Source organism: Aulonocara sp. 'chitande type north' Nkhata Bay, linkage group LG23, assembly GCF_057382095.1.
Source record: "Aulonocara sp. 'chitande type north' Nkhata Bay isolate Kocher_YH1m ecotype deep benthic linkage group LG23, A_spYH_male_GT1.1, whole genome shotgun sequence".
Taxonomy (NCBI): domain Eukaryota; kingdom Metazoa; phylum Chordata; class Actinopteri; order Cichliformes; family Cichlidae; genus Aulonocara; species Aulonocara sp. 'chitande type north' Nkhata Bay.
The window spans coordinates 23,566,527-23,591,334 of record NC_141365.1 but is presented as its reverse complement, the minus strand read 5'-3'; the positions used below and the strand labels follow the sequence as shown (position 1 = coordinate 23,591,334).

General features: G+C 41.5%; 1 protein-coding gene and 1 long non-coding RNA gene across 3 annotated transcripts in view; one reads left to right on the top strand and one right to left on the bottom strand.

Annotated features, from left to right (window-relative positions):
* LOC147301836 (uncharacterized) overlaps positions 1-6,939 on the bottom strand; it is a 62,706-nt gene extending 55,767 nt beyond the window's left edge. Inside the window, exons 1-2 of the long non-coding RNA XR_015127377.1 lie at positions 6,213-6,939; positions 6,040-6,133 (exon numbers count right to left, since the gene is read on the bottom strand). This is a non-coding gene — a long non-coding RNA (uncharacterized LOC147301836). The remainder of the gene's footprint in view (positions 1-6,039; positions 6,134-6,212) is intronic.
* A 4,838-nt stretch (positions 6,940-11,777) lies between these two features.
* igfbp5a (insulin-like growth factor binding protein 5a) lies at positions 11,778-22,675 on the top strand. Of its 2 annotated transcripts, none has more exons than XM_086282847.1 (4): positions 11,778-12,658; positions 18,135-18,328; positions 18,615-18,734; positions 18,863-22,675. In XM_086282847.1, the coding sequence occupies exons 1-4, from the start codon at positions 12,325-12,327 to the stop codon at positions 18,992-18,994; spliced, it is 780 nt and encodes a 259-aa protein (XP_086138973.1). In that variant the 5' UTR covers positions 11,778-12,324; the 3' UTR covers positions 18,995-22,675. The 2 variants fall into 2 exon arrangements, with proteins under 2 accessions (XP_086138973.1, XP_086138972.1); XM_086282846.1 differs by having other exon boundaries at positions 18,135-18,364.
* Positions 22,676-24,808: the final 2,133 nt, after the last annotated feature.

Here is a 24,808-nt window from a genome sequence, read left to right as displayed (position 1 = left end):
CATCGCGGGATACTGGAAACGCAGAAATTCCTAAAGAGAGTTTGGTATAAATTCTCTTATGGCATGTCAGCATTGGTTGTTGTGAGCCAAATCCAAGTTACCTCCCTCTGAGTGAAAGACAACCTGACACAATTTGTCTTCGCTGCAAGCCGTTTAGATGCAGCTCGTGTTACAAAAGAAACAATCTTCCGCCAGATCTGAATATTCGGGTTCCATGAATTCACAAAAAAAAAAAAGGCACTTGTTCTTTAAGCAGAGTCGCCAGGGCACAGGAGAACCAAAGCTTTTCCAACATCTGGATCCAATGAGCTTCCTTTGTCCCATCCACAGTTGCCAGGGCCACACAGATGTGCTGACAGGGTTTTACCCAATCTTCCATCTCACGTACTGCTTTCTATAATCCTCCCTCACCAAACCCTGCAGCCTACGGAGCTCTTTAAACGTCTCACTTGTGCTTGTTTTTCCACCTTTTGCCTTGCTCTATAGTTCTCCATGCAGATCACAGCACCCTGCCGATTATGCGGCTTACATTTCCCAAACACACTCTATATGCGCCATGTAATTTGGCATTGGCAACTGTAATTGCCGTGTCATGGGGGCAAAGAAGTGCACTGTCATCTTAACAAGTTTGTGAATCAGAGAAACCGCAGCCAGACTCATTACGGTAAAAGGCAGAAAAAAATATGGATTGGCAGAAGAATTGTTTTCCTTTTATCGTTACTGTAGGCTGTAAACAGCACTTTATGCTGTTTTTTCTTCAGTCCAGATACTGTCACCAGTGCTGCATAGCCATTGATGTGGTGTGGCTCAGGTTTTGCTGGGAATTTCATTCAGTGATGCTTGAACTTCTGTAGGTAACACTGAGCTTAATCACCGCTCAAGGTACTTGCCCATTAATTAAAAACAGCCGCTGCTAAACACTTCCTGGTCAACAGGAAGAGATGAGTAGAGACTAAATAATGTTTCATCTGTTTGTCATCAAAGAGCCATGAGGGATATTGAAGGTATAAAGTATATCTGGATTACTGTGGCATCCATCAGCTCAACCTGTACTTCATCTTCAATCCACTCAAACGCACTTGCATTTCTTGGAAATTTAGCCCTTGTGTATCTAACTCTGACTCTTTTAATTCTTCTGGGAAATGATTCTGGATTACAAGCTGCCTCAGCACATTTGCAGCTGTTTACTCGGTTTTGTCGCTTACAGTAAGCTCTGACTGTGTGGTGTGGCATGCATAAGTCATGGATATTAGTCATCTTTCAAGCCACAGTCAGCTCCATACAGATTAACACCAGCAGAAGCTTTTTAGTCTTGCATTGATTATAGATGGGTTTCATACATAGGGGAGTTTCACTTAAATGCATCCAAAAAGTTTGTACCGGTATGTATATTTGTTTTACACTGCATAGTTTTCATCTTTTCATTGGTAAAGATGTTTGAACAACAACAATTAGTAATTAAATAATTAACCCTACCAATTCCTGCTGTCAGTTTCACGGATTATCGTGTGCTCCTTGTTCAGTTTCACAATTTGACTGTGAAAGTTCAAAATATTTATAAATTGTATGTTTTGGTTCAAGTTTGGCATCTTGGGTTTTTCTGAAGCCAAAAGTGACAATATTTAGTCAAGAAGCTGAGTGCTAAGTTTTTTGCTAATGCTAGCTGCCCTGGCTTTATCCACTGACTATATATGCACACAGGACAGACACATATACCTGCTAAATCCAAACAAATATTAACACACGAATGCTAGAATTGTACATGCCTAGTAGATAGCTGTCAAACAATCATGTGTTAAAGCAGCCAGCCTCCTAATGATAATACTGCAAAGTGTAGACTTAAATAAATTTAATCAAGTAAATAATATGAATAAAAATTCTCCTGAAGTTGTTTTTGAGCTAGATGGACACTAGCTATAGTGACAAAAAACAATTGTGCTGTCACATTAGATATTTTAACATGAGTAGCTAAGGACATGAGACAATAACAGATCCTCTTGTTAAAATGGCCAACTTTACAGGATTAGAAAGCATATTTAGAGATTGGTGCAAAAACTAATTTGGGCTTGCTGTGTCTCATGAGTTTTTGCTTCAGTTTTTGCTGTTTTATAAGTTTATCATTTGGCACTAATTAGTCAATATGAGTCTGTAGGTTGGATCCCTGCATCTCATCTAGCTAACCAAGTTTGCTAGTATTACCTTCTAACTCAGCATGCAACCCTTTCATCCATATACGCCATGTAAGCTAAAAACAAACATGGAAGCAGCCAAAACACCACCAAAAGTCCAAAAGCATTAGATGACAGTAAATACATCTGCCTTATTTACTGTCTATGGATTCGAGAGAAAAAATCATCCAGGTCCAATAATTTTTTAATGTTAATATGACTGTATATAACAGATGAAAGTTGCTTCCAGAGCTAGAAAAAAAAAAAAAAAAAAAAAATCTGGAATTGCCTTAAATTGGCATTTTTTCTAATGGCCAGCAGGGTGTAACTCTGATTGCAAAAAGTTCTAATCTGTGAGACTTCATTAAACACTTTCCTTAGGACTTTATGAGCTCAGCTAATAATTCCATATCATTCTGAATCCAACAAGAAGTTCATTCTTTGAATTGATGTTCTCATTTGAGTCTCAAAACAGGACAAACCAGGGGGCGAGCATGCAGTGACCTTTAGTTTCACATGTTTGTAATGTTGTGTTTCAAAACTGCTAAGCTTTAGGCTTTGCAAATAAACTTCATTGATGCTTGTATAACAACACAGAATGGCACATCTTCTTTGTACAGTCTGTGGTTAATACATTTATGTAAAAATGATTGACTTGATGTCAGTCTGTGCTTTGGCACCACAAAATATCTTACAGTGCAGACTCTGAAAGTATCACTTTCACAAAGATTCTTTGGCATATTTGTTTCTCCCTGGGGATAGAAAGAAATCAGACACTTAGCCATAGATTGTATCGCCTCTCCAAACTATTTTGTGCTGAGGTTGCTTCTTTTCTCTGCTTTTGATCATTTCCTCTCTTCAGACGTCGCTCAAGCTGGCTCAAGATCCATTGTCTAGTGCAGAACAAGTGCATGCAGTGTCTTTTAACAGATAATAAACTAGGTCAGACTATGAAAGCCAAACTGCAGACAGAAGACGAACAATGGTAAAGAAACCTTTCAAAGTTTTCGGGAATCCACAGAGATCCCTGTCATAGACTACCCCCACACCCTCTCACCCCCCCAGGTCTGCAGTGGCAAATTTTACACATTGTAGTTCAGATTTGTCCGTTTTGCTCAACAATCAGTGACAGAGCCTGTCACTGTAAACATCATCATCATTAGCAATGGCTGTTCAGCTATGACATAATTTGTCACAGTGATTTAGCATCGATGTGACAGACCTGGAAGTTAGTTTTAGTAACTGCTCTAATCTTTTTCACAAGACAACCAAACCTGATGATGTCACAGGGAAGTGACACATTTATAACAAAAACATTATTGAATGCAAAATAAATATGCTAAGCTCAGTGCAAGGATGTTTTGATGCTCTAAAATCTTCTTCCATTGGGAAATAAAAGTCTGAGAAATGAAGACATAAAAAAGCAAAAGTGAGTGGTGGAGGTTCTGAGGCCCAGGCTGTAGTGGGCGGTTGTTCTGCCATGAGTTTCTTAAGAGTATGACATGTACATACATCTCTTTCTCTACTGCACACATGACCTATTTTTCTCTCTTACTGCTGCTATAGGAGTTGGATGCAAACCAGCACTGCAGAGTTGGGAGTGTCCAAGCATGTGGAGGGTGACATCATTTGGCTGGAGGTTGTGTTTTTAATGCACACTACCTTTCTGTTCCTGACTGTGATTCAAGCGAGCATCTCCTCAGGTTATGACACATTCCCTTGATTCACAGAAACTGAGACTACAAGTTTAAATCAAACAAATTATTAAAATTAGTTTCCAATGTTGGAAATTTTTTTCTCAGGGAAGTCAAAGTACTGGTGCAGTTATAGCAGCCAGTTCAGACAACAGAGCAGCAGGAAATGAATCGTTACTTCCACACAAAATGACATGATCTGGACTCACAGAGACTTGAACTAAACTAAATGCATTTGAGGTCAAACATATTTATTGCTATAGGTTGGCCTAAAATCAAAGACAAAGTAGAAATAAGGCTAAACTTCGAGTCTAGATAAAATAATGGCAACCTGGAATAATTTGCATCAGCTTATAGGGAAATAAGTTTCATTTTTTTTGTCTAGTAGCCTCTGGAAACGTGCATGGCAATACCAAACTCTATCAAAAGAGGGTCAAAGTCAACTCTTGACCTCAAAAATGACAATTCAGTGTGTTACATCATTACATCAGACAATCATGTAGTTTACCCAGCTGGTTTTTGACAGCAATTTGGCCGTCCATAAACACTCATGAGAAAAAGAAAGTTTCCACAGGACTCTATGTTCTCATATAAAAACAATTCAGTAGCTTGTAGAACAACCTTGAGCAGCAATAATTTTAAACAACTTTGGTTCAATGAAGTAAGCAGGCATTCATTTATGCACAGGTTTCTTTAGGCCCTGCCAGAATATTTCAATCAGATTCAGTATGCTGTAGATTTGCTGCTGTGCTTGGGACCATTGTCCTCTTACATGACCCGGTTTAATCCAGACTTTAGCTGTCAGACAGATGGCCTCATATTTGACTTCATGATACATTGATATATAGAGGAGCTCATGGTCGACTCAATGGCTGCAAGGTGTCCAGGTCCTATGGCAGTAAAACAAGCCCAAATCATGACACCTCCACACCCCTATACACCCCTGCTTTCATTTAAAGCAGGGGTCTCAAACTCAAATGAGCCGTGGGCCACTTCTGGCACCGTCATCTCATTGTAGGGCCACTTTAGTGTCCAAATAGTACAAAAAAACAAACACGAAAACACCCACTAATATTTCCTAAAATGTGGTGTTTTTCTTTTTTTATTTAATTCGAAATATTGTGTAACAAGACAAAATTGCAAACATGAAGGCAATTTATTTCTCACTCTTAACTATCTGAAGCCTTTCAGTTTCATTTGTCATCCGCAAGTTAGTGCAGGGTCAACATTGCAATGAAATGTCTTTGATGAGCAGAAGACAGTCACTCAGCAGTATAGTACAGTAGTTTCATTGAACTACCAAATAAACAGCTCTTTCTGGCCAGACACGTGGCAGCACCTTTGCTACAATTTTGTTTGTATTTAACAAAATAAAAATGCAGGCATAAGCGTACACATTAGTTTTTGACTCCAAGTGAAATTTTTTTCTTTCCAAATAAATCTCTCACTGAACTAACACAGCCAATCCCTCAACATGTTTGCACTCTCGGCTCCGAACCGTGGTAAGGAGACCTCTGGCTAATACTTTGGGTTCCGTATCGGGCTCGTAGCCGGGAACTAGCTTTACTGTCTGGGTCAACTTTGCTAGCGAGAGACAGAAAGAGGCATTGAAAGGCTGCTCCAGCAGAACTTTATTGTTTTGTAGGAAAACACGAACACAGTGTAAAATCGAGTCTTAATAGCTTACTGGGCTCGTCAGGCACTCTTTTTGGCTGCAGTGGTTATTTTTATATTTACATGCTTCCATCTCCCGTTTCTGCTCGGTACCACCTTGTACTTTTCACTTTCCTTTTTCTCCCTCCCTCACGCTCACACACACACAGCGGGAGGGGAGGTCCCACGCGTTCTCCCTGCAGCAAGAACTACACCGCCCATGAGGCTACAGTCTTAAAGGGCCATGCCTGTAACATTCTGCCGTAGTATTAAATAATTTTTTGTATAATAATTTTTTAAAAATATTTCTTCACATCAATCCGCGGGCCGCAAGTTTGAGACCCCTGATTTAAAGGATCATCAAAATGTAAGGCAATTTGGCAGTACAATATTATAGTAAAAAAATAACAAAAATTTTGTGTCTGCTGTCACTCCTGTACATCTTCTTCAGTTTGTGTTCCTTGTGTTCCCATGTTAGTGTGTGGCTTCTTGTTAACCTTGCTATTCATGCTGTTTGTACTTACCTCATTCTCCTGTCTCCTAGTCGCTTCACGGAAGCCATCTTGCAACCTCGCCATAGCCTTGCTCACCTAGACGCTGGTCTCCTTCATCCTGCTGCTGCCGGTAAAATCCTCTCAGTTACTACCACTCTCACCTGCCTGCCTACCTGTCCAACTGCTAGGAACCTTGGACTCACCCAGACCTCAGTCTCTCGCCTTCCCCTCCTGCTTCTCCACCTGCGAACGATGCCCTTGACCTGCCATAGTTTCCCCCATCAAGTTCCTGCAACGAGCCATCATAGTGTCCCATCACATGTTATTTGTCACTTCCCTCTTAGCTCTGAGTCTCATATTTGTCTTTCAAACATTTGTTTCGGTTTTTCACTATGGGGAACACTCTCTCAGCGTTGTCCTCAGAAGCCTCTATGTCATTACTCCAGCCAGCATTGGCTGGCAGTCGTAATGCTTGCGTCAGAGAGGGACCACCCTCCTCCCTATAAATGGTTGTGACGCAGCGTCACCGGTCATTCAATTTCCTCTTCTCACTTCTCAGAAACCTCATCTCTCCTGACTGTCAACGTGAGTGCTAGCTTAACTGTCCACGTGAGCAAGCTAACACCTTGGTCGCTAGCACGGCTATCGGTTTCCAGTCGCCTGCTCTTCACCACAGAGTGGAGAGTGTGTTAGCTGGCACCACACACCTAGCACAACAGCTAGCTGACCAAGCTAACTGTCTTTGCTTCACACGGTCACCAAGCCAAGTAGCACAAGCGCTAGTCACCACACTAGCTAGGTCATACTAGCTCACCATAGCTAACTGACCGATTTAAAAAAATAAAATAAAATAAAATCAGCATTAGCTGTCCAGCCATTCCAAGCTACCTACACCAAGCTTCCTTAATATGGCAGACTGCAAACCACTGCCCAGAATTTGCCCATGCAGTTACAAAATTTCAGCTTCAGATACACATGATGCTTGTGTGATGGGCCTCGGGCTGAAACACACCCATGCGGCTATTTCCACACCGGATTCATGTGAACCCGGTGTGCGAAGGCTTTACCCTGAAAAGCCTTCGTCGAAGGCTAGCCTGTCAGCCACACCAGGCACCAGCTGGGGCGAGATGGATATCGTCCTCCTGTTGGTGGACAATGCCGAGGTCAGCTGCGAAGCCTTGAGGCGAAGCTGCCTGATTCCCTCGAGGTTAATGACGAGCTACTCAGCGAATCCTCTGAGGGAGCGTCGGAACATCACGTTTCGGACAAGGATGGTGACGTTTTCTTTGCCCCCTCTGCTTGGAATTCTGCGACACAAGGGGCCGATTGTGATAACCCTGGGACACAGTCCCGCAGCATGGAGCTATTTGACATTGCAAAACGAGCAGCTGAAAAGCTGGCAATCCCATGGACCATGGTGACAACGGAGACCTCCACCTCACGATACCAGGGTAAAAGGCTCCCCAAAGCAAAGTGCTTGTTACTAAGCAGGTACTGCCGCTTTTCTCCGAATGCGTGGACGAGGTCACATGCTGCTGGGCAAAGCCATTTTCGTCACCCAACCCTGTGCAGGAAGCGGCGGCGTTTGACTGCGCTGGAATATAGAAGAAGGGCCTCTACCAAATTCCCACAATGAAGAATCTGGTGGCTTCTCATCTCCACCCAAACCAGAAACTTTCCCTGTCATCTGGTCATCTGCAGTCCTCCCTGGCTAACAAGGCATATAAATCGGTTGCCACTAGATCTGCGAAGTGTGTCAGCGATATTTATGCACTGTCAATATACAAACAGTGCACCCAATTCACGCGGGATAACTCTAGAGTCACACTCTGGCCAAATCTGGCCTTTGTGCCCAAAAATCCTTATCTCCAATGCACCCCATTTGAACTAGAAGCTTTTTTCCCCTCCTCCTTTCTCCTCCTCTGAAAAGGAGTGGCTACATACTCTCTGTCCAGTTAGGACTTTATGTACCTATATAGAGAGAACAAAGGCTTTCAGGAGGACGGATCAGCTGTTTGTTTCCTGGGCTAAACCACATGTAGCCTCTCATAGTTCATGTTTATAGTCCCTGCTCACTTCATAGCCTTAGCTCTGTTTACCTTGTGAACCTCGTCATAAATAAAGTTATTTTTTCATCACTTCCTGAGTCTCTGGTTGAATCTCTCATCTTGGGCTGCTGAGCCGTGACAAGTTTACAGCAAAGGTCTGAGAGGCAACCAGTCAACCATCTTGGAAGGAGTGCAGTTCTTCTCAGACAGATTGGGAAGATTTGCAACTAGTTGCACAATTACAAACACACTGCAGTCAGTCTGGGTCTTGCTTTTTTTGCGCTGTCATGAGTGTTTCTTTTTGCATAGTTATTTGCCTACAGAGAGTCTACAGATAGGGGTTTTCAAAGCTCAACTAAGCATATGTCAAATACTGATGGGCTGACAAGTGAGCCAGAACAGAGAAGGGAATATGCAGACCAGGTGTACCATTTACTTTGGGCACTACCTCCATCTGTCAACGGACAAAGCTCCATAACTCCACAAGGTCTACCAAAATACTGCCAATACAGAAGCATGTTCAGCTGAGCTCAACTCTGCAACATGTCTCTCTCCAGTAAACTGGTTATACTCTCATTATTTTCATGGTCTTACACTTGGTTACTCTTGTTTTAATGTCTTAACTATCTCTGAGTCTAAGTTGGACCCTGAATGTAAGCTTGTGATGTGCATTTCTGTGTAAATGGCAACAGATTAGGAATAGATTTGTGATTTTTTTCAAATTTATCACAGTTAAATGCCGTTATATCACAAACAGATTGAATGCAATTGCCAGCTTGATACCATACAATTGTAAAATGATTGACCGATAGTAAGCTGACTCTATTTTACCTCCTTTTTTCATTGATGTCTTGATGCACCAAAGTTGCTTTGAAAATGACAGCTGACCTTGATTGATTGCAGATCTGATCCTCGAATTCAAAGAGACCATTTCAAAGGGAAAGAGATTGGTAGATTATTGCACACAGTAAAATTAATTTTGGTCACACTGTGGTCTGCAGCCATGCTTTTCCCTAGCATGACTTTTCTGTTGTTTGGATAGCTGTCCACAATCTATTGGACTGCACAATACACAACTAAACAGTGCAGTATGTTTAGTGGGTCAAGCATTGAGTCCACGTGGATAAATGGTGTCTTTTTTGTTTATGTTTTTGAATTCTTTGCTCCTAAATCACCCTACCTCAAAGTTGAGAGCTGTTTACTGTAACTCTGCACCCACCAACTTACTGACCAGAAGTTATTTTGCCTGTTACAGCCACAAGTTGTTAAATTTCACTGTTTTCTGATTTCCACAATCCTGCCAGTCTCTTCCTGTGTGTGCCTGCCCTAAGAGTGCCGGTGTGGATAAAAATTTCACTAAGTCAGAACCGAGCATACCAAACTGAATTAAGACTAAAGTTGTAAGTACTAAAGCATGGCTTATCTGTGCCAATTAACCCCCACAAGCAAAGCATGTAGCTAACGGAACTTAGGCTCCTAAAGATTTGGGACTGAATCCTCAGCACATACAGCAATTTGGCCTAAACATTAACAGCACTGGAAATCTAAACCTTGCCCTTCTATGCAGAGCAGCTAAAGTCACCATCTGTGCATCACATGGCCAATATACATCAGCTGACTCAGAGCTAATTTATATAGAAAGACTAACCTTAACAGACACTGCACTCTGGTTCACAAACCCTAGATGCACTTGGACCACAAATCCTCTCCATCTCACATCTGGAAACAAAAGAAAAAGTAGTGCAGACATATTAGCTCTGCCAATGTGTCTCTGGGTCATAAATCATCAATTTATGAATCATAGATGTGCAGCTGAGTCTGAGAGTGAGCTTTGTGAGGAAGATCTTTGCAGTTGGAACCTGCGAACCACAGACGTGCCTTTAAAGCTTCACAATCTGAATGGTGCTCTTTCTTTCCATGTCTGCACAGGTAGACGGTGTGGGCAACACCAAGATGACTTTTCGCCACAGGTGACGCCATTCGTCACCCGATACAGCATAAAGGTCAAGGGAAAAGACAAACAGGGGGTCTGGAGACCTGAGCAGAATTTGCAGACAAAGTTTCACAAAGAGGGGTAACGGGAGGAGGGGGAAAGAGGAAGAATAAAGGTGTTTCAAAGGGCAGTTTCAGCTAAAAACATCTGGATTAATACAGCTATGGGACACATAACCTCAGTTTAAACACTAAGATCTAACAGGATGTTAACAAAGAGGAAAAATAAAGCTAAATAATCCAGAAAGTACATGCAGTAATAAGAAGAGGAACAAGAGGAAGAACATGACCGGGGTCAGAAGCATTAAATGAATTCATCTTGGTGTGTGCAGATAATCTGTTTACTTACAACACAAACATGCTCATCATCTGAAATCCTCAGGCATATATTGCTATCTGCCAAAACATCCAGTGAATTACGACCGTTCTGCACTCCGCGAGAGCTGACTACTTATCTCACTGTGGACACTGACCTCGCTGAGACATAAAATAAGGTCACCGTGAGTGCAGCTCGCCTTGATCTGGACACTTTGCAGCACACATTGCTGGAGAATTCGTCTGTTATTGTTAAGACAGGCATCTCGCAAATATTTAAAGCTACAGTGCCTTGGCCACAAAAACAGAGGCCGACTCGATATCTGAGGGGAATTATAAATGTGTTCCCGTTTCACATGCAACTTTTGGACGAGTCTGAGTTTTCTCTGAGAATAGAAGAGTGTTTGGGATCCTTCAAAGGCCAAATTCACCAGTTTATGAAAGCAAAGCAGGTGTAAAATGCTAAAACAGAGAAATTCCTTTAGATCAGGGATGTCAAATTCATGACACACACAGCCCACTTTGATGTGGACCGGGCCAGACTGGTGAAACTACACGATAAACCTATAGAAAAGGTTACACATAAGGTTCTGGTAGATCGTTGCACAGACTGTCCTCTAATTTTAAAATTTTAGAACAGAAAGCTTTCATTAGAGAAAATGTCTTGCTTTGATGTAGTGTGGGTGGCAGTCGGGTCAGAGCTGTTGTTGACCCAACGTTTTGAGTATGGACTTTTTGTCAGTGTTTAGTTTTCCCGTGTATGTTTCCTGTTTTATTGTGATAGTCTTCTGTCACATATCCATTATGTGTAGTTTACTTCCTCCATTTTATTAGTTAGAGTTATTCCTGCCTGTTTCCTCTCCTTCCACTATCCTGTCTATTTAAGCCCTCAGTTTGTCTCTGTCATGTCATCGTCATCATCTCCTCCTGTGTGTACACGCACCCTGTCTATTCAGTCATTTGCCTTCATGCCAAGGAGCTCGAGCAACAAAACTGTGCATATTCCAAGATGGCCTGCTGAGTCCTGCTTTTGGATCCTATCTCTCTGTTTTCCACACACTTGACCGTGACTGAAAATAGAGTTAAAAGTTCAAAATGGGTCCACTAAACCTGTCAAGTCTTTGCCAGGCTGCTTCAGGCCCCCAGGCCTTATGTTTAACACCTCTGCTTTAGATTTTAAACGGACTTATTCATTTTTTCAAACTGACCATACCTAAATGGCAACTGTGCAGTGAGAAAGATAAGGTCTCATTCAATCGCCTACGGGAGCATCGTCTAGTGTCTGGCAGATCTGGAGACATGCCAGCACCCGCCCTGTGAAATCAGCATCTCAGCGCACGGACTTGACAAGTGCGCCTCCCTCTGATTCCCCCCCCCCCCCTTCCTCCTCCCCTCCACGCGTTGTTTGACATGCCCGTCGTTACAGGCTTCGCCTCTGGCAGTTTCTTTTTTAAAAGGCAAGCTCAAAGCCGCAGATTATACATTCTGCTCGCAATCTGCGCGGGCGAAGTAACCTACAGTGAGAGAGAGACACACACAGAGAGAGAGAGAGAGAGAGAGAGAGAGAGAGAGAATCAGCGGGCTTTCTTTTTTTCCTTTTTTTATTTGAAGAGGAGCAGCCTGCGCGTAAACGGAACCGGGCATCACTTAAGGGAGATTTACGTGGTGTCTGGATAATTTCATTTGTTTGTTTGGCTCTTTTTTCAACTCTTGGTAACTCTGCGGGGTTTTAAGGAGGACGGCAGAGTGAGAGAGCACGCGAGTATCGGATACGCTGCCACTCACAAGTGAGCGCGCAGAGGCACCTGTGGATGCGACTCGCACCCGCCTGATGTTCGGACTGAGACCAGAGACATAGAAAGGATTCTCCGCAACGCTTAGCTGATACTCCTCTCCACCGACTCGTCACCACTCCACTCCATTCCAATCCACGCAGTTTCACTCCAGACCCGCACCCACCATGCCTATGCGCCTCTCCCTCCTGCTGGTTCCGCTGCTGACCATCGCCGGCTGCGACTCGTCCTACGTGCCGTGCGAGCCATGCGATCAGAAGGTGCTGTCCATGTGCCCGCCGGTGCCTGTGGGCTGTCAGCCGGTGAAGGAGCCCGGCTGCGGGTGCTGCATGACTTGCGCGCTCGAAGAGGGCCAGCCGTGCGGTGTGTACACAGGGCCATGCACGCGCGGGCTCCGCTGCCTGCCCAAGAACGGAGAGGAGAAGCCGCTGCACGCGCTCCTGCACGGCCGCGGGGTGTGCAGGAACGAGAAGTTGTACAAACTGCTGCATCCGTCAAAAGGTAGGCTTGTGAAGGGTTACCTGTGAAGGGAACATGGAGAGGCGGTTACTCTTAGAGCTGTGTGTGTTAGTTTAAAGATAAAGGGACAAATGGGAAATGTGGGTTACGCAGCAGTAACACTTCCATGTTCTCCGTGACAGCTCTGATAGTGTCATCGCGCGAATTCCTGCTTCACCCAAAGATCTGACGGTGCAAAGAAATAGTAAACAGCTGGAGAGAGATGTTACTCCTCCCTTGTCAGTGCAGGAATTTTGATGAAGCCCACAAGAGATGCACAAACTCCCTTTCAGAGAGCGAGAAGGATGAATAATCTCACTGCGCTTTCCGCTCTCCTGCAACTTTGTTTCTACTCAGTTTGCTTCTGAGGGGTTGATGGGAGTCTCCTCAGCACTTGAGCTGACCCCCGTGAACTCTTTGAGCAGTTGGTGTGTCCCGTGGTGATCAACTATAGGGCCCTTGTGGGTCTGCAAGTCTTAAATCAGCGGCGTCCCGTTTCTCCTCCCCTCCCTCTTCCAGTCAGACGAAATAAAAAGGGAGAAGATTACAGGTGGTTCTCAGCGGGGCTCCTCTGTGGCTCCAGCAGAGCTGCCTTAGCTTGCACTCATTGTCTTCAAGGTGTGAAATCATGTTTTGCCCACATACCTTCCTCTATGGTTACCTGTCTCTTTTTTTTTTTTTTTGTCTTTAGACCTTTCTTCCTTTCTTTTGTCAGTTCGTCTACCACCTGTGCCTTTTCTCACACACCTGACCCACCTTTGTTTTTGTCCCAACACACAGCCTTCTTCTCCTCTTTCCCTGCCTGGCTGCTGTCCCTCTACATCTTTTCCAACCTATTCTTCTTCTTCTCCTTCTCTCCGCCACCTCATTCACTATCCCACCATCTCCACGATTCACCGTTTCCATTCTATCTCTTGCTCCGTTTTTCCTGCAGAGTTTCAATGGAAACATAAATATTCCTACTCTGTTTTAAACGCCAGCGGGCTGAGCAAGGAAAAAAAAAAGAACTTGAACTATTTTCTTGCTCTGTGATATTGGCATAAAGTCCAGTAACAAGAGGTGGAAAATGGGAAAAGAGCGTGAATCAAAATCTTACTTTTGAACAGAAGGTCAGCTTTGATCCTCAGCCAGAAATGTATTATTTGCTTACAGTGCTGTTGTGCAGTATGATATACGATCGATACCAAGCAAAGACTGGGCCAATATTGCTGATACTAATACCGATACATTTAATTTGTAATAGCAGCTTATGTAGAAGAGTGCATTGAGAGAGAGAGCTGTGATTTTTACTTCCCACAATAAAACACACCTTTCAGCTTTTTATGTATCTTGATACTGTTTTTTTTTTTTAATCTAAATCTGCCTGTTATTTTAAATGTGTCATAAGCTATAAATAAAATACATGTGACATTTGTCAATAATTAATTTAATACAATTCAGTGAAAGACATACTGAAGATAGAGGATAGAAGCAAAGCATCGATCCTATCACTAGTATCAATCCAATACCAATACCAGCGTTGGTATCGATACTATGGATATCTGGATTGATCCGTTCACCTTTACTTATTTGCTCCCTCTCGTCAGTCTTTGTTAGTCCCGTCCTGATCTCCTCTTCTTCACGTCTATACACAGTCTTCTCCCTCCACTCCCTCCCCCTCTCTCCGGCTCGGCGCTGCAGGCAGGCCCCGGCTGTGCAGTGATTCAGCAGAATGCAGGCTGAGCGTGGGTTTCTGATCCCCCGTCTGTCTGTCCGGCAGTCAGCTTCATCATGAACTCCCCATCTCCTGCTGGGCGTTCTGTTGACACATAAATTAAACAAAAAAACCCACATGCACACCCATGAGCACATGCCCCATAGAGTAAAAACGCTTTGCAGACACCTGACAACCCTGGGCTGTGGATATGCGTACATATATGCATTCATAATAGGCATGTACAGCTATATTAATGCACAAGTGTTCGTGTGTGCAGTCTGACCATATTTTCCATATTTGCTGTTTGTCAGAGAGCAGAAAACCTGTGACATAAGCTGGCATTTAAGTTGTAACAACAGCTAAAAATAGGTAGAATCTAGTTTTTACATTTGAAAGGATGTCTAACAGTAACATCTGGACAGATGTGGCAAGGGAGAATACATGGAAAGATTAGATAGATGAAGATGAAGAAAATATTTTTTTAAGTCATTAATTCCTGCAGGGAGCTGCATAGCTCTCCAGGATCACGAAGAGGAAAAGAGGCAGGAAGAAAGGGGAAAAAAGTGAAAGATGTGATCAGTCAGCACACGTCAGATTAGACAAGCTTGGGGATTAGCAAGTGAAGACTTGATTGGACATACTGGCGCTGAGCTGCCTCAGATTTCCCTGGGGAAAGAGAGAGAAAAAAAACATTGTCAGCAGGAAACTAGGGGGAATCTCTTTTTTCCAAGAACCTGTCATTAAGGGGAATGGATGGATGACATCATCATCATGAGCTTCATCATCGTCAGTCATCGAGGTTTTAAGCATCATTTGCAACTACACAGTGACCTCAGTTCACCACGCAGTTAGCTTAGTAGCTTAGCGACCATGTCACTGGCAGAACTACAGAGGTTTATATGTGGAGTTTTCAATCTGCCAAAACGAAAGCGGAAACAAGTGCGTGACACAGCAGTGGAAATGGGCCAACGAGGGCTTAGGACACATGCAAAGTTAATGCATGTTTCAGGATAGAAACCCGATGAAATATCAGTTTATAGTGCTGTTTGGGGGGGAAAATAGCCACAGTCACTCACTCTGGCCTCAGTGCAGTCACTGCGGCTGAGGGTGGGGACAAGGGAGAGGGGCGAGTGCTGAGGTTTGTGCGACTCCCCAAAATTTAGCACAGAGCAGTGTTTTTGCACAGATGAAAGATACTTGTACATGAAGCTTTCTGTGGGGGTTGGTACCCAAAATGGGTTGCGGCTGTTTTTTGGTGGCTTGCCACATGACAAGGGTAATAGCATGTTTTCATGGCCATGGGTGCCAGGGTGAGACTAAATATCTCATTTAGGTCACTTGCTATAAAAGTTTTAAAACCCCTGGTCTACATATACCCCAAACTGGCAGCCTGACTTGCCATAAATGTAGCTTATGTTGTCCCGTATGTCAACACATCCAATCTGAATCTGGCTTGTAGCCACTAACTGTGCTAAATAAGCATTTAGCTGGGGCAAGTGAAATCATCACATTGTGTTGTGACATTTCCAAATTGGAAACTGCTGCCTTGTGCCCTCTTGAGCTTTTTAATTTGGCAGTTCAAGAAGTTGCAAATCCAGGTTGGAAGTCATGGTGCTCTTAATTTTGACCCATCATGTCGAGCCATGTTCACACAGGACTAATATTACAGCTGTTGACTTGTTGGAATGATTACTACTGCTGTTTTTGTTTTGTTTTTCATCTTTAACGTGTAAGCATCCAGTGGAAATGGCCCACCATTACTGACTGCAGATGAAATGTTGAACAGTAGTCCTGTGTGACTCAAATTTTTGCAGTAAAGGAAGCCATGTTTAACAGAGACATGCTTTACAGTTGTTGGGCTGCAAATCTGTTTGTTTGGTTCCCAAACTGTGGGGTGTAGAGTAGGGCTGCACGATTAATCGTTAGAAAATCGCGATCTCAATTCATATTTATGTGCGATCTCATTTCCAAATGACAATGATTTAAAAAAAAAAAAAAAAAAGATGACGACGATTGTACCGCATTTTGATCCGGGACGTAATCTGCATGAAAACAAGCGCTCACTCTTCCTGCTCAACAAATGACAAGGGCGGAGCCTTATACCACGTGATACAGAAGCTGGCTGCTAAAATTGGCAGAGACATTACGGAGGCTATTACTTATCACCTGACCAAAGATATGGCTCCCATCAACACTGTGCAAAACGAGGGATTTAGGAAAATGATCAACACCCTAGACAAACGCTACACAGTGCCGTCCCGCAACTATTTTTCTATTGTTGCACTACCTGCTCTATACACGCAGTGTCGAGCAACGGTGGAGACGGAATTTCAAGCAGTACAACATTTTGCGGCAACAACAAAATGTGAGACATTTGTTGTTTTTATGTTTATTTATTGTTTTTATGTTCAGTCTCAACTGTTACGAAGTGAGAGAATCGTGATCTCAATTCTAAGCAAAAAAATCGTGATTCTCATTTTATGCAAAATCGTGCAGCCCTAGTGTAAAGGATCAGCATTAAAAAGATTTAGCTAAACTTTTTGTTATTGAAAGCATCATGCTGGCATTTATTTGACACTTACTGACATTTATAACAGCTGATAAAATTAAAAATTAAAATGTAAAGAAGAAACACGAGAATTGCCATTCAACCACTTCATAAGTCACTTTCCACTGACTGTGTACTGTTTTTCAGGTTAGCTAACACCTCATCTATTCATACCAATAAATCATAAAAAGACTTTTTATTTTGAGTGCATAAATGTGTTCATACTCAAGGGTTCAATGAGTAACCAAATGATTAATGTCTGCTCATGGTGAAAAATTTGAACATCAAGAGCAAACACAAATGATTAATGCTTGCTAGGTTTCTGACACAGGCAGATATGTTACATGTGTAAGAACATTGTTTGATGTTTGTGATATATATTCACTCTTTGCCAATCTAACTATATCTGTATTTATAAAAGTAGATTGATGAAAGTAAAGAAAAGATGGAAGAAATACCCTTCAACTATGTTATGAGTGTTGATGTTGTGCAGTGTGTCCACCAGAGGGCACTATGCAACTTCCCGATTGGCATAACGTGTTTTTGAAACACACAACCAGCTGATCTGAGTAGAACAAAGTCTAAAAACAGTCATCCTCAACTTGCCATGATAAGATTATTTTTAAACTACATTGTGTCATTATCTTATTAATGACTCACTTAGCATTTCTATAGGGAAATTGTGCATGCTTTCTGTACCTGAAAGAAAAAAAATATTGGCCGACATATAGGATATTTACATCACCAAATATTGATATTGTTACCTGTCTTAAAATCCTGTATACTGGTGGGACTCTACCAGTTACTATACTAAAAGTGAGTTGGGAAACTCAGAACTTTTTTCAGCTCCTAAAGCAGGACATGCCAGAAAAAGATTGAGTATTTCTGCTTTATTAGCCCTTGGAGAAACACGCATCTGTACATGCCCAAGCATGGTGCAATACACTTTTTGGTTCAGTGCAAAAACTGTTAGTTTTATTGTGCTAAATTACATTCTTCAGTGTTATGTTGTTGGCAGTAATAATGCTCCAACAGACTCTGAAATCCAGCAACAACAGGTTTTTAAGGCTTTCGAAATTTTCCAAAAATAGCAAATGTTTTATACCAAAGGAACACATGGGGCCATAGCCGCAATGCATTTTGGTGTAAATAACACTTTTTCCCCCCAGAAAACTAATACCTATGGGCCGACTAAAACGATCTACCTCTTTTGTGTCTTGTTGCCTCCCAAATAGGTGGACAGCCTCATGATGACATGCTACGTGTCCCAGTCCCACCACAAACAAAGGTGCCCTTATATGGAGATCACATTAGCAGTCGCAAGGCCCAGGCCATGAAGCAGGCCAAGGACCGTAAGAAGCAGCTGGCCAAGCTTGGGCCTGCCAGCAACTTGGCTCCACTCAGCATAGATAAACTGGATCCTCATTTTGTAAGTGATGTAGAGATTACAAAGATGCATACCAAGGTAAATAAAATTAGAAAAGAAAAAAAAAACACTGACTGTTGGTTTTTTGCAAGATTTTGAGCAATTTTTTATTTTTAGTTTTTTTTCCCTCTGAATGAACAAACTTTGGCTCTACAAAATCAGATATTGCATACCACTGCATGTGGCTTCTTAAATTTTCCAGATAATTTTTAACCAGAATTGAAATATTTTGCATGTATATGCATTGTAATCAAGCAGACATTTAGATTTATGTTCTGTGTGACTCTAGGGCCCCTGCAGAAGAAAACTAGATAATCTCATCCAGGCCATGAAGGACACGTCTCAGGTCTTTGCTCTCTCACTGTATGTTCCCAACTGTGACAAGAAGGGCTTCTTCAAGCGCAAACAGGTACAAATGTATCAAAAAGTTAGAGTGCACTGCTACTTTGATATCTGACAGTCTAACAAAGTCAAAATGCCACAACAAATGATTGGAAAACAAGTTCTTTATTCCAGTCTTGCTTTCTTTACCCACAGTGCAAGCCATCTCGCGGTCGCAAAAGGGGGATCTGCTGGTGCGTAGACCGGTTTGGCGTCAAGATCCCCGGCATCAACTACGCTGGAGGAGAACTGCAGTGCAAAGATCTCGACAACAACAGCAATGAATGAGGGCAAACCGGTTGTACTCATTGAGCCCTATTTTTTTTTCGTAAAGCCTGCCAATCAAGCTAGCACACTTTATGACTGACAATCAGGAAAATATGGCACAAATGGTTTTATACTGTATATGTTCAGGTGTGATGGATTCTATCATCTTTAATTTTTTATTTTTTTTTTATTATTTTTTTTGTAATTTTGTAAAGGGAGCCAAATCAAAAAGCTTGCTTAAGTGAATCTGCACATGTAAAGCTCTATTCTGGCTTCCCACTGACTGTGTACTATTTTTGAGGTTAGCTAACACCTCATCTCTTCATAACCATAGATCATATAGAGACAGTATGTTGTGTGCTACGACTATTATAGAATTTATTCCAAAAAAAGACAAGACATATTTTAAATGTGGCTAAATATCAATATTTTTTTATATCTATATATTTGCAATGGTGATGATAAATATGCTAGGTGGCTAAGTGGGAATATCGTCTAGTACTCACTGTGTCACAAATCAAGTACTTCCATAACTTCCATTGTTATTTTGAGTGCTAAATTAAGGGTTCTATAAGTACCCAATGGTTAATGTCTGATCATGCTTAAAAATTTGAGCATACAGGGGGAAATACAAATAACTAATGCTAGTTAGGTTGCTAACACAGGTAATTTTTTTGCTTTTTTTTCAGGTACTAATTTATATGAGCTATTTGCCTATCCGGTCGTTAAGTCTGACGTCACTAGCCGTGTCTGGGCCTAAACTCCGCTGCAGGTCCATATATCAAACGATCACTATGGCATTACTGAGAGTTGAAAAACTGTCTAAAGTCTTTCATCTTTAATAAAATGATCAGCGTTCTGCTCTACCAGGTGTAACAATTCAGTTTAACATCCAGGCATCCATGAAAACGGAATTTATGACATTTAACGGAGTTAGAAGTTAGCAGGAAGTTAGCTTGCTAGCTTCGATCTAAATACAATATAGCATGTCCTGACTGCGGGGTTTTGGAAACAAATTAAAACGTACAGCTCTGTTATCACTTCCAACATAAATGAAGACAGAAAACTAAACAGCAGTGACGTTTGTAGGGTTACTGAAGTTTGGCTAGCTGGTATATAATGATGTGCTACGTGACCGCTAGCGACATAGCTATGTTAGCATAATATAAACAGGCTAACTTTTTTTCCACTCGATAAAAGTTAATGTGAGTCTTCTCGGTGGTCAGGAACAAATGTAATCGCATGGCAGGATGCTGTAAAAGGACCAAACTTCAGCCAGGAGAACAACTGGGATAATCCATCCACAATACAAGGTTAGTCATTCATATATTGCTGCATTGGCTGGGCTGTAGTTACATCCTAAGGTTTTAAAAACTGAGCGTAAATAAATGATTAGCGGTAATAAAAGCCGAGGGAGGTCAACAGTGATCACTGACTGTTTTAGGAGCTTTTTGAGATTAAATAGAAGAAAATACATAACATTAAACATGTTAAAAACACAAAAGCCATATTAAACGCAGACTACTTTAGACCCGGAAGTAGGATTCGTCACGTCATCACTTAATGACCGGATAAAATCAAAATTTATGGCATAAAAATACATTTAAATTTAAATAGGTGAAGCAGAGATGGGAGAATCTGAATGTAAAGAAAATATCACCCTATACGTTGGCCAAATATTGGTATGGAGATCAGTCTTAAGACTCTTATATCCGCCACGCACTAATTTATCTGCATTTAATGTAGAAGAATATCTTCAGTGTTGAAAAATGTATTATTTTGTGGTCTAATGACTGATAACTTGTACATTTTCACAAATTCTACACTGTGTAAATGAATGCAGAGTGTAAGTGCAGATAATGTACAACATGGAAGTGTCTTAAAGGATGTATACACATTGTGACACAGTGACTAAGTTGGCTGTAGGTGTCCACTGTCACTTAAAAGGTGACAGTGGTTGATTCTGTTCATCTGGACGTAGCGTTTTCAGTGGGAGAAACGTTTCATCACTTCCAAGTAACTTCTTCAGTCTACTGGTACTTGTTAGGCATTTTTGTAGCTCAAAATAAGCTAACAGCGACTTTTTTCATTATAGTCATGCAGCTAATTTTATGATCAACATAGATTCAGAAATGAAAAGGTTTGCTATGAGAAGCTGACAAGCATTAATGAAGTTTGGCATTTTAGTAACACAGCACATTTATTTGGCTGAGACAATGAAAGTTATATGAGAAGATTAGTAGCATAGACTCGGATCATTGTTTTGTATATGATGCTAGAGGTAGCAGCTGGTTAGCTTGGCGGATCGAAAAAAGAAAAAAAAAGGAAGTAAACCTGTGTCTCCAACGCTTTCTAATTAAACAAGTTATGTTTGTTGATTGCTTAATTTGTACAAAAACAAGAGTTTGCAATTTAGCAGAGGTAGGTTATGTGCCAGATTGTTATTGCGCTGGGACTAGTAATTTCCTCATCTCAACTGGTTGTCTCAAGCTAAGAAAAAGAAACCTATAAAATTCCATCCTAGTCAGCTAAGTCTATCTTTTTTTTTGTCCTCCAGTGCACTTGGACTAAACTTATTTGTGGCTGGTGCTATTCTCAGCCGAGCTTTGTATGCTTGTGAAACAGGATGTTCCAAGCAGGTTGCATTTTTGATAAATAAGCCCTTATGAGGAAGGACATTAGGTCCTGCCATCTTAACCCGTGAGTTTTCTTATTGTCAGATTTATGCACATTCTTAATTTTCTGTTATTGATGTTGGTGTAAGCTGAGACAGACCCATAGAACTTTCACTTTCCAGACAGCTGTTTCCACTGTTTGTAAATGTATGTATAAAGTATGTGTGCATGTTCCTGAGTGTGACTGTACGTGTGTGTGTATGTGTGTGTGTGCTAAGCGTACCATACCCTTGTAGTTCTCAGCTTCTCAAAAGCTCTGATTTCAGTTCACATGAGCAGTCTGCTCAAACTACTGTCTGCCAGACTCGGTGCTGTGCATTTCCCTTCACAGCTCGCACACAAATCATATGCAAAGGCCCCGCATTGATTATTTTTTCCATGTGAAGGGTCTTCACTGCCACCACACAGGCAAATGTGCTGGCCAATGGTGACTTGCTCTCAGGGTTCATCGAGTACTTCATTTTGCGAAGAGCAAGGTCGCTGAGTTTTTATGTAAATTCAAGTGCCTTCTGCCCCACGCCAGTTTGAATTTTGATTTGCATGTGGCTCCACAGAGCTGTTGGATGAGGGACAGATCAAGCCCAAAAGAGGAAAACAATTTTAGGTGTGGATGTGGTTTTCACTCTTCAGTCGGTTGCTGACAAAGACTATCGTGATCTTCCAGTCAAAGTGCTGCTATGACGACAGAGGAAAAGATTTATTCTATTGTCAAGCATTTGCCTAATTTGCTGTTTATTTTGTTGTGTAATCCTAATATTCAGTCAATGAAATATAGAAATGTCTCCTCGCTTTATCACGATGGTTGGGGAACACTGACAGCGGCACATCAGCCTGTTTTTCTCAGTGCAAGCCTCTGTCATGCTGTTGATTCAGGCACACGTGTAAACACAACAACACAGTAACACTCTGAACACTTTAATGTGAACATTATGGTGAAATATTTATCAGGTGTGTAATTGATGTACTCGTTTTTTTGTTTTTTGTAAAGGCTAATCACTATTTAAATAAAGTTCATGTACTCACAAAAACTGTACGTCTGCACTTTTGTCACGAGTATTTAATGAGGGGCCTCCATGGTTAACATGTTGAGTCAGTAGTTGTGTGTTTTGCGATTTGCTATCTCTGTGACCTTGATGCTGTTAAAGACAGCCCGTGAGTCTTCACGCAGGTGGCTTCCATCTGCTGTCAAAGCAGAACGGCTCTCTGTGACATCACTGAGTGGTTTTGGCTGCTATCTGTTGCAGCGAGAGCACTTATGAGATGACAAAGAGAAGTTAGCTTGTCTTCATCGGCTCTCTGCGAGATCTAGAATTCTGAGACCCTGAACAATTATTCTCTGTCATGTCTTAAAGACCTCACGCTAACATTTTATCCCAATAAAGTACTTCACTCTTAGACTGCAGGCTTACTCGTGGTTCCAAAAGTAGGATGGGCGTTTAAGACTTCAGCTATTAGGCCCCTCTCCTGTCAGGAGACAGACACCCTCTCTACTTTTAAGATTAAGCTTAAAACTTTCCTTTTTGATCAATCATATAGTTAGGGCTGGATCACATAACCCTAAGCCAACCTTTCGTTATTTTTTCTTTTTGGCAGCTAGAGGACCTCACATGATGCCATTAGGACCCTTTCTTCACTCCCCTGTCTTTCACTCCCCATTCATCTTATTACCTTCATTCCCCAACCACTCAGAGTGAACGCCTGCCTGTCCTAACATTTCTTCTTCCTACACTCTGTTGTTGGATGAACACAATTTAATCATGGCACCTTTTTCCACGTGATTTAACCAAGTACAATAACCCATTTTTGACCATGTCAAACCAACACATTTGGCATTTGGTGGTTTAATGTAACCAGATTACGTATCAACGTAGTATACTTACATTGACTTGAAGTGATTTATTGAAGTACGTAAAGTGAAATTTGTTTTAATTCATTCTACACAAGTGAAAAACTTTAGGAAAACACAATGAAAACTTGTTGTTTGAACAACTACTTTGTTAATCAAGGCAATTACTGCTAGTCTTGCTTAATGAACCAATATGGGGTTGTTGATTTCATAGAGACAAACAACCATTTGCACTTACATTCATGGGTAATTTATAATCACCAGTTAACCTAACTCTAAATACACACTGCAAACCAGCCAGATTGTGGATTTGAACGCAGGCCCTTCTGGCTGTGAGGCAACAGCACTAACCATCACACCACCAAGCTGTCAAACCAGGCTTAACAAAAGTAGGAAAGCTATGATTACAAGGCTTGATGCAGAATTTTCTGTACGTTTTTGTCCTTGACAGGTTAAACCACAATAAATAGCAATAGCATACACGTGGTGTGGGTGTAGCTGTCTGCCTCTTAAAACTCCAGCGATTTTCCTGTAGTTTGACATCTAATGTGATCTTGTGAATTTCTCGAGTCCAGGCAACTAACCACTCTTACTAGATTGTATCATGTCATCTCAAGAATAACAAATTATGTTGCTGAATTTCATGCAGATGCTACATGTTTTAATTACGTTCACCATAGAAACATGAAATTATTTAGTTCAAATTACAAGTTTGAATCTTGTACATGTAACAACCACCCAATTTCATTTTTTTATAGGAAGGACTTTTTCTCCTTCTCATTGTTGCTTTGCGCTTGCCCACAAGTGATTTTTCCCTGTTGCTGGGTCTTGACCTTAAAAAATAAAATGCTTGGAGATCACTGTTATTGTGAGATTTGATAATAGAGGACAGGGTAAATCAGGTTTTCTGCAGAATGTGATAAAATCCAAAGACCATGTTTTCTTCACACTTTCAGACCTGCAGTTTTGCTTGCTGGGGTCAGTATGAACAAGCTACAACTGCAAAGTCAATAAAGTATGCACCAAAATATAGATTATTTCAATTCAAAACGGTATGACTATATTTAATGTTTTCACTTGGGGAAATGCAGGCTATGATATTATAAAACTGTCTATTCATACAGTAATGTGCAAAAGTCTTGACCCATCATTTCATAGGTCATTGTTAAGTGGGTTAAAACTTTAGAAGCTAGAAAAATCTGGCTTCTATGAAGAAAAACATAAAGAAATGAGGGATGGCTTGAGACTTTTGCAAAGACAGTCTAAATCTCCAAGGTTTGAACATTGTCAAGTTCACTCATTCATTCTGAAAAG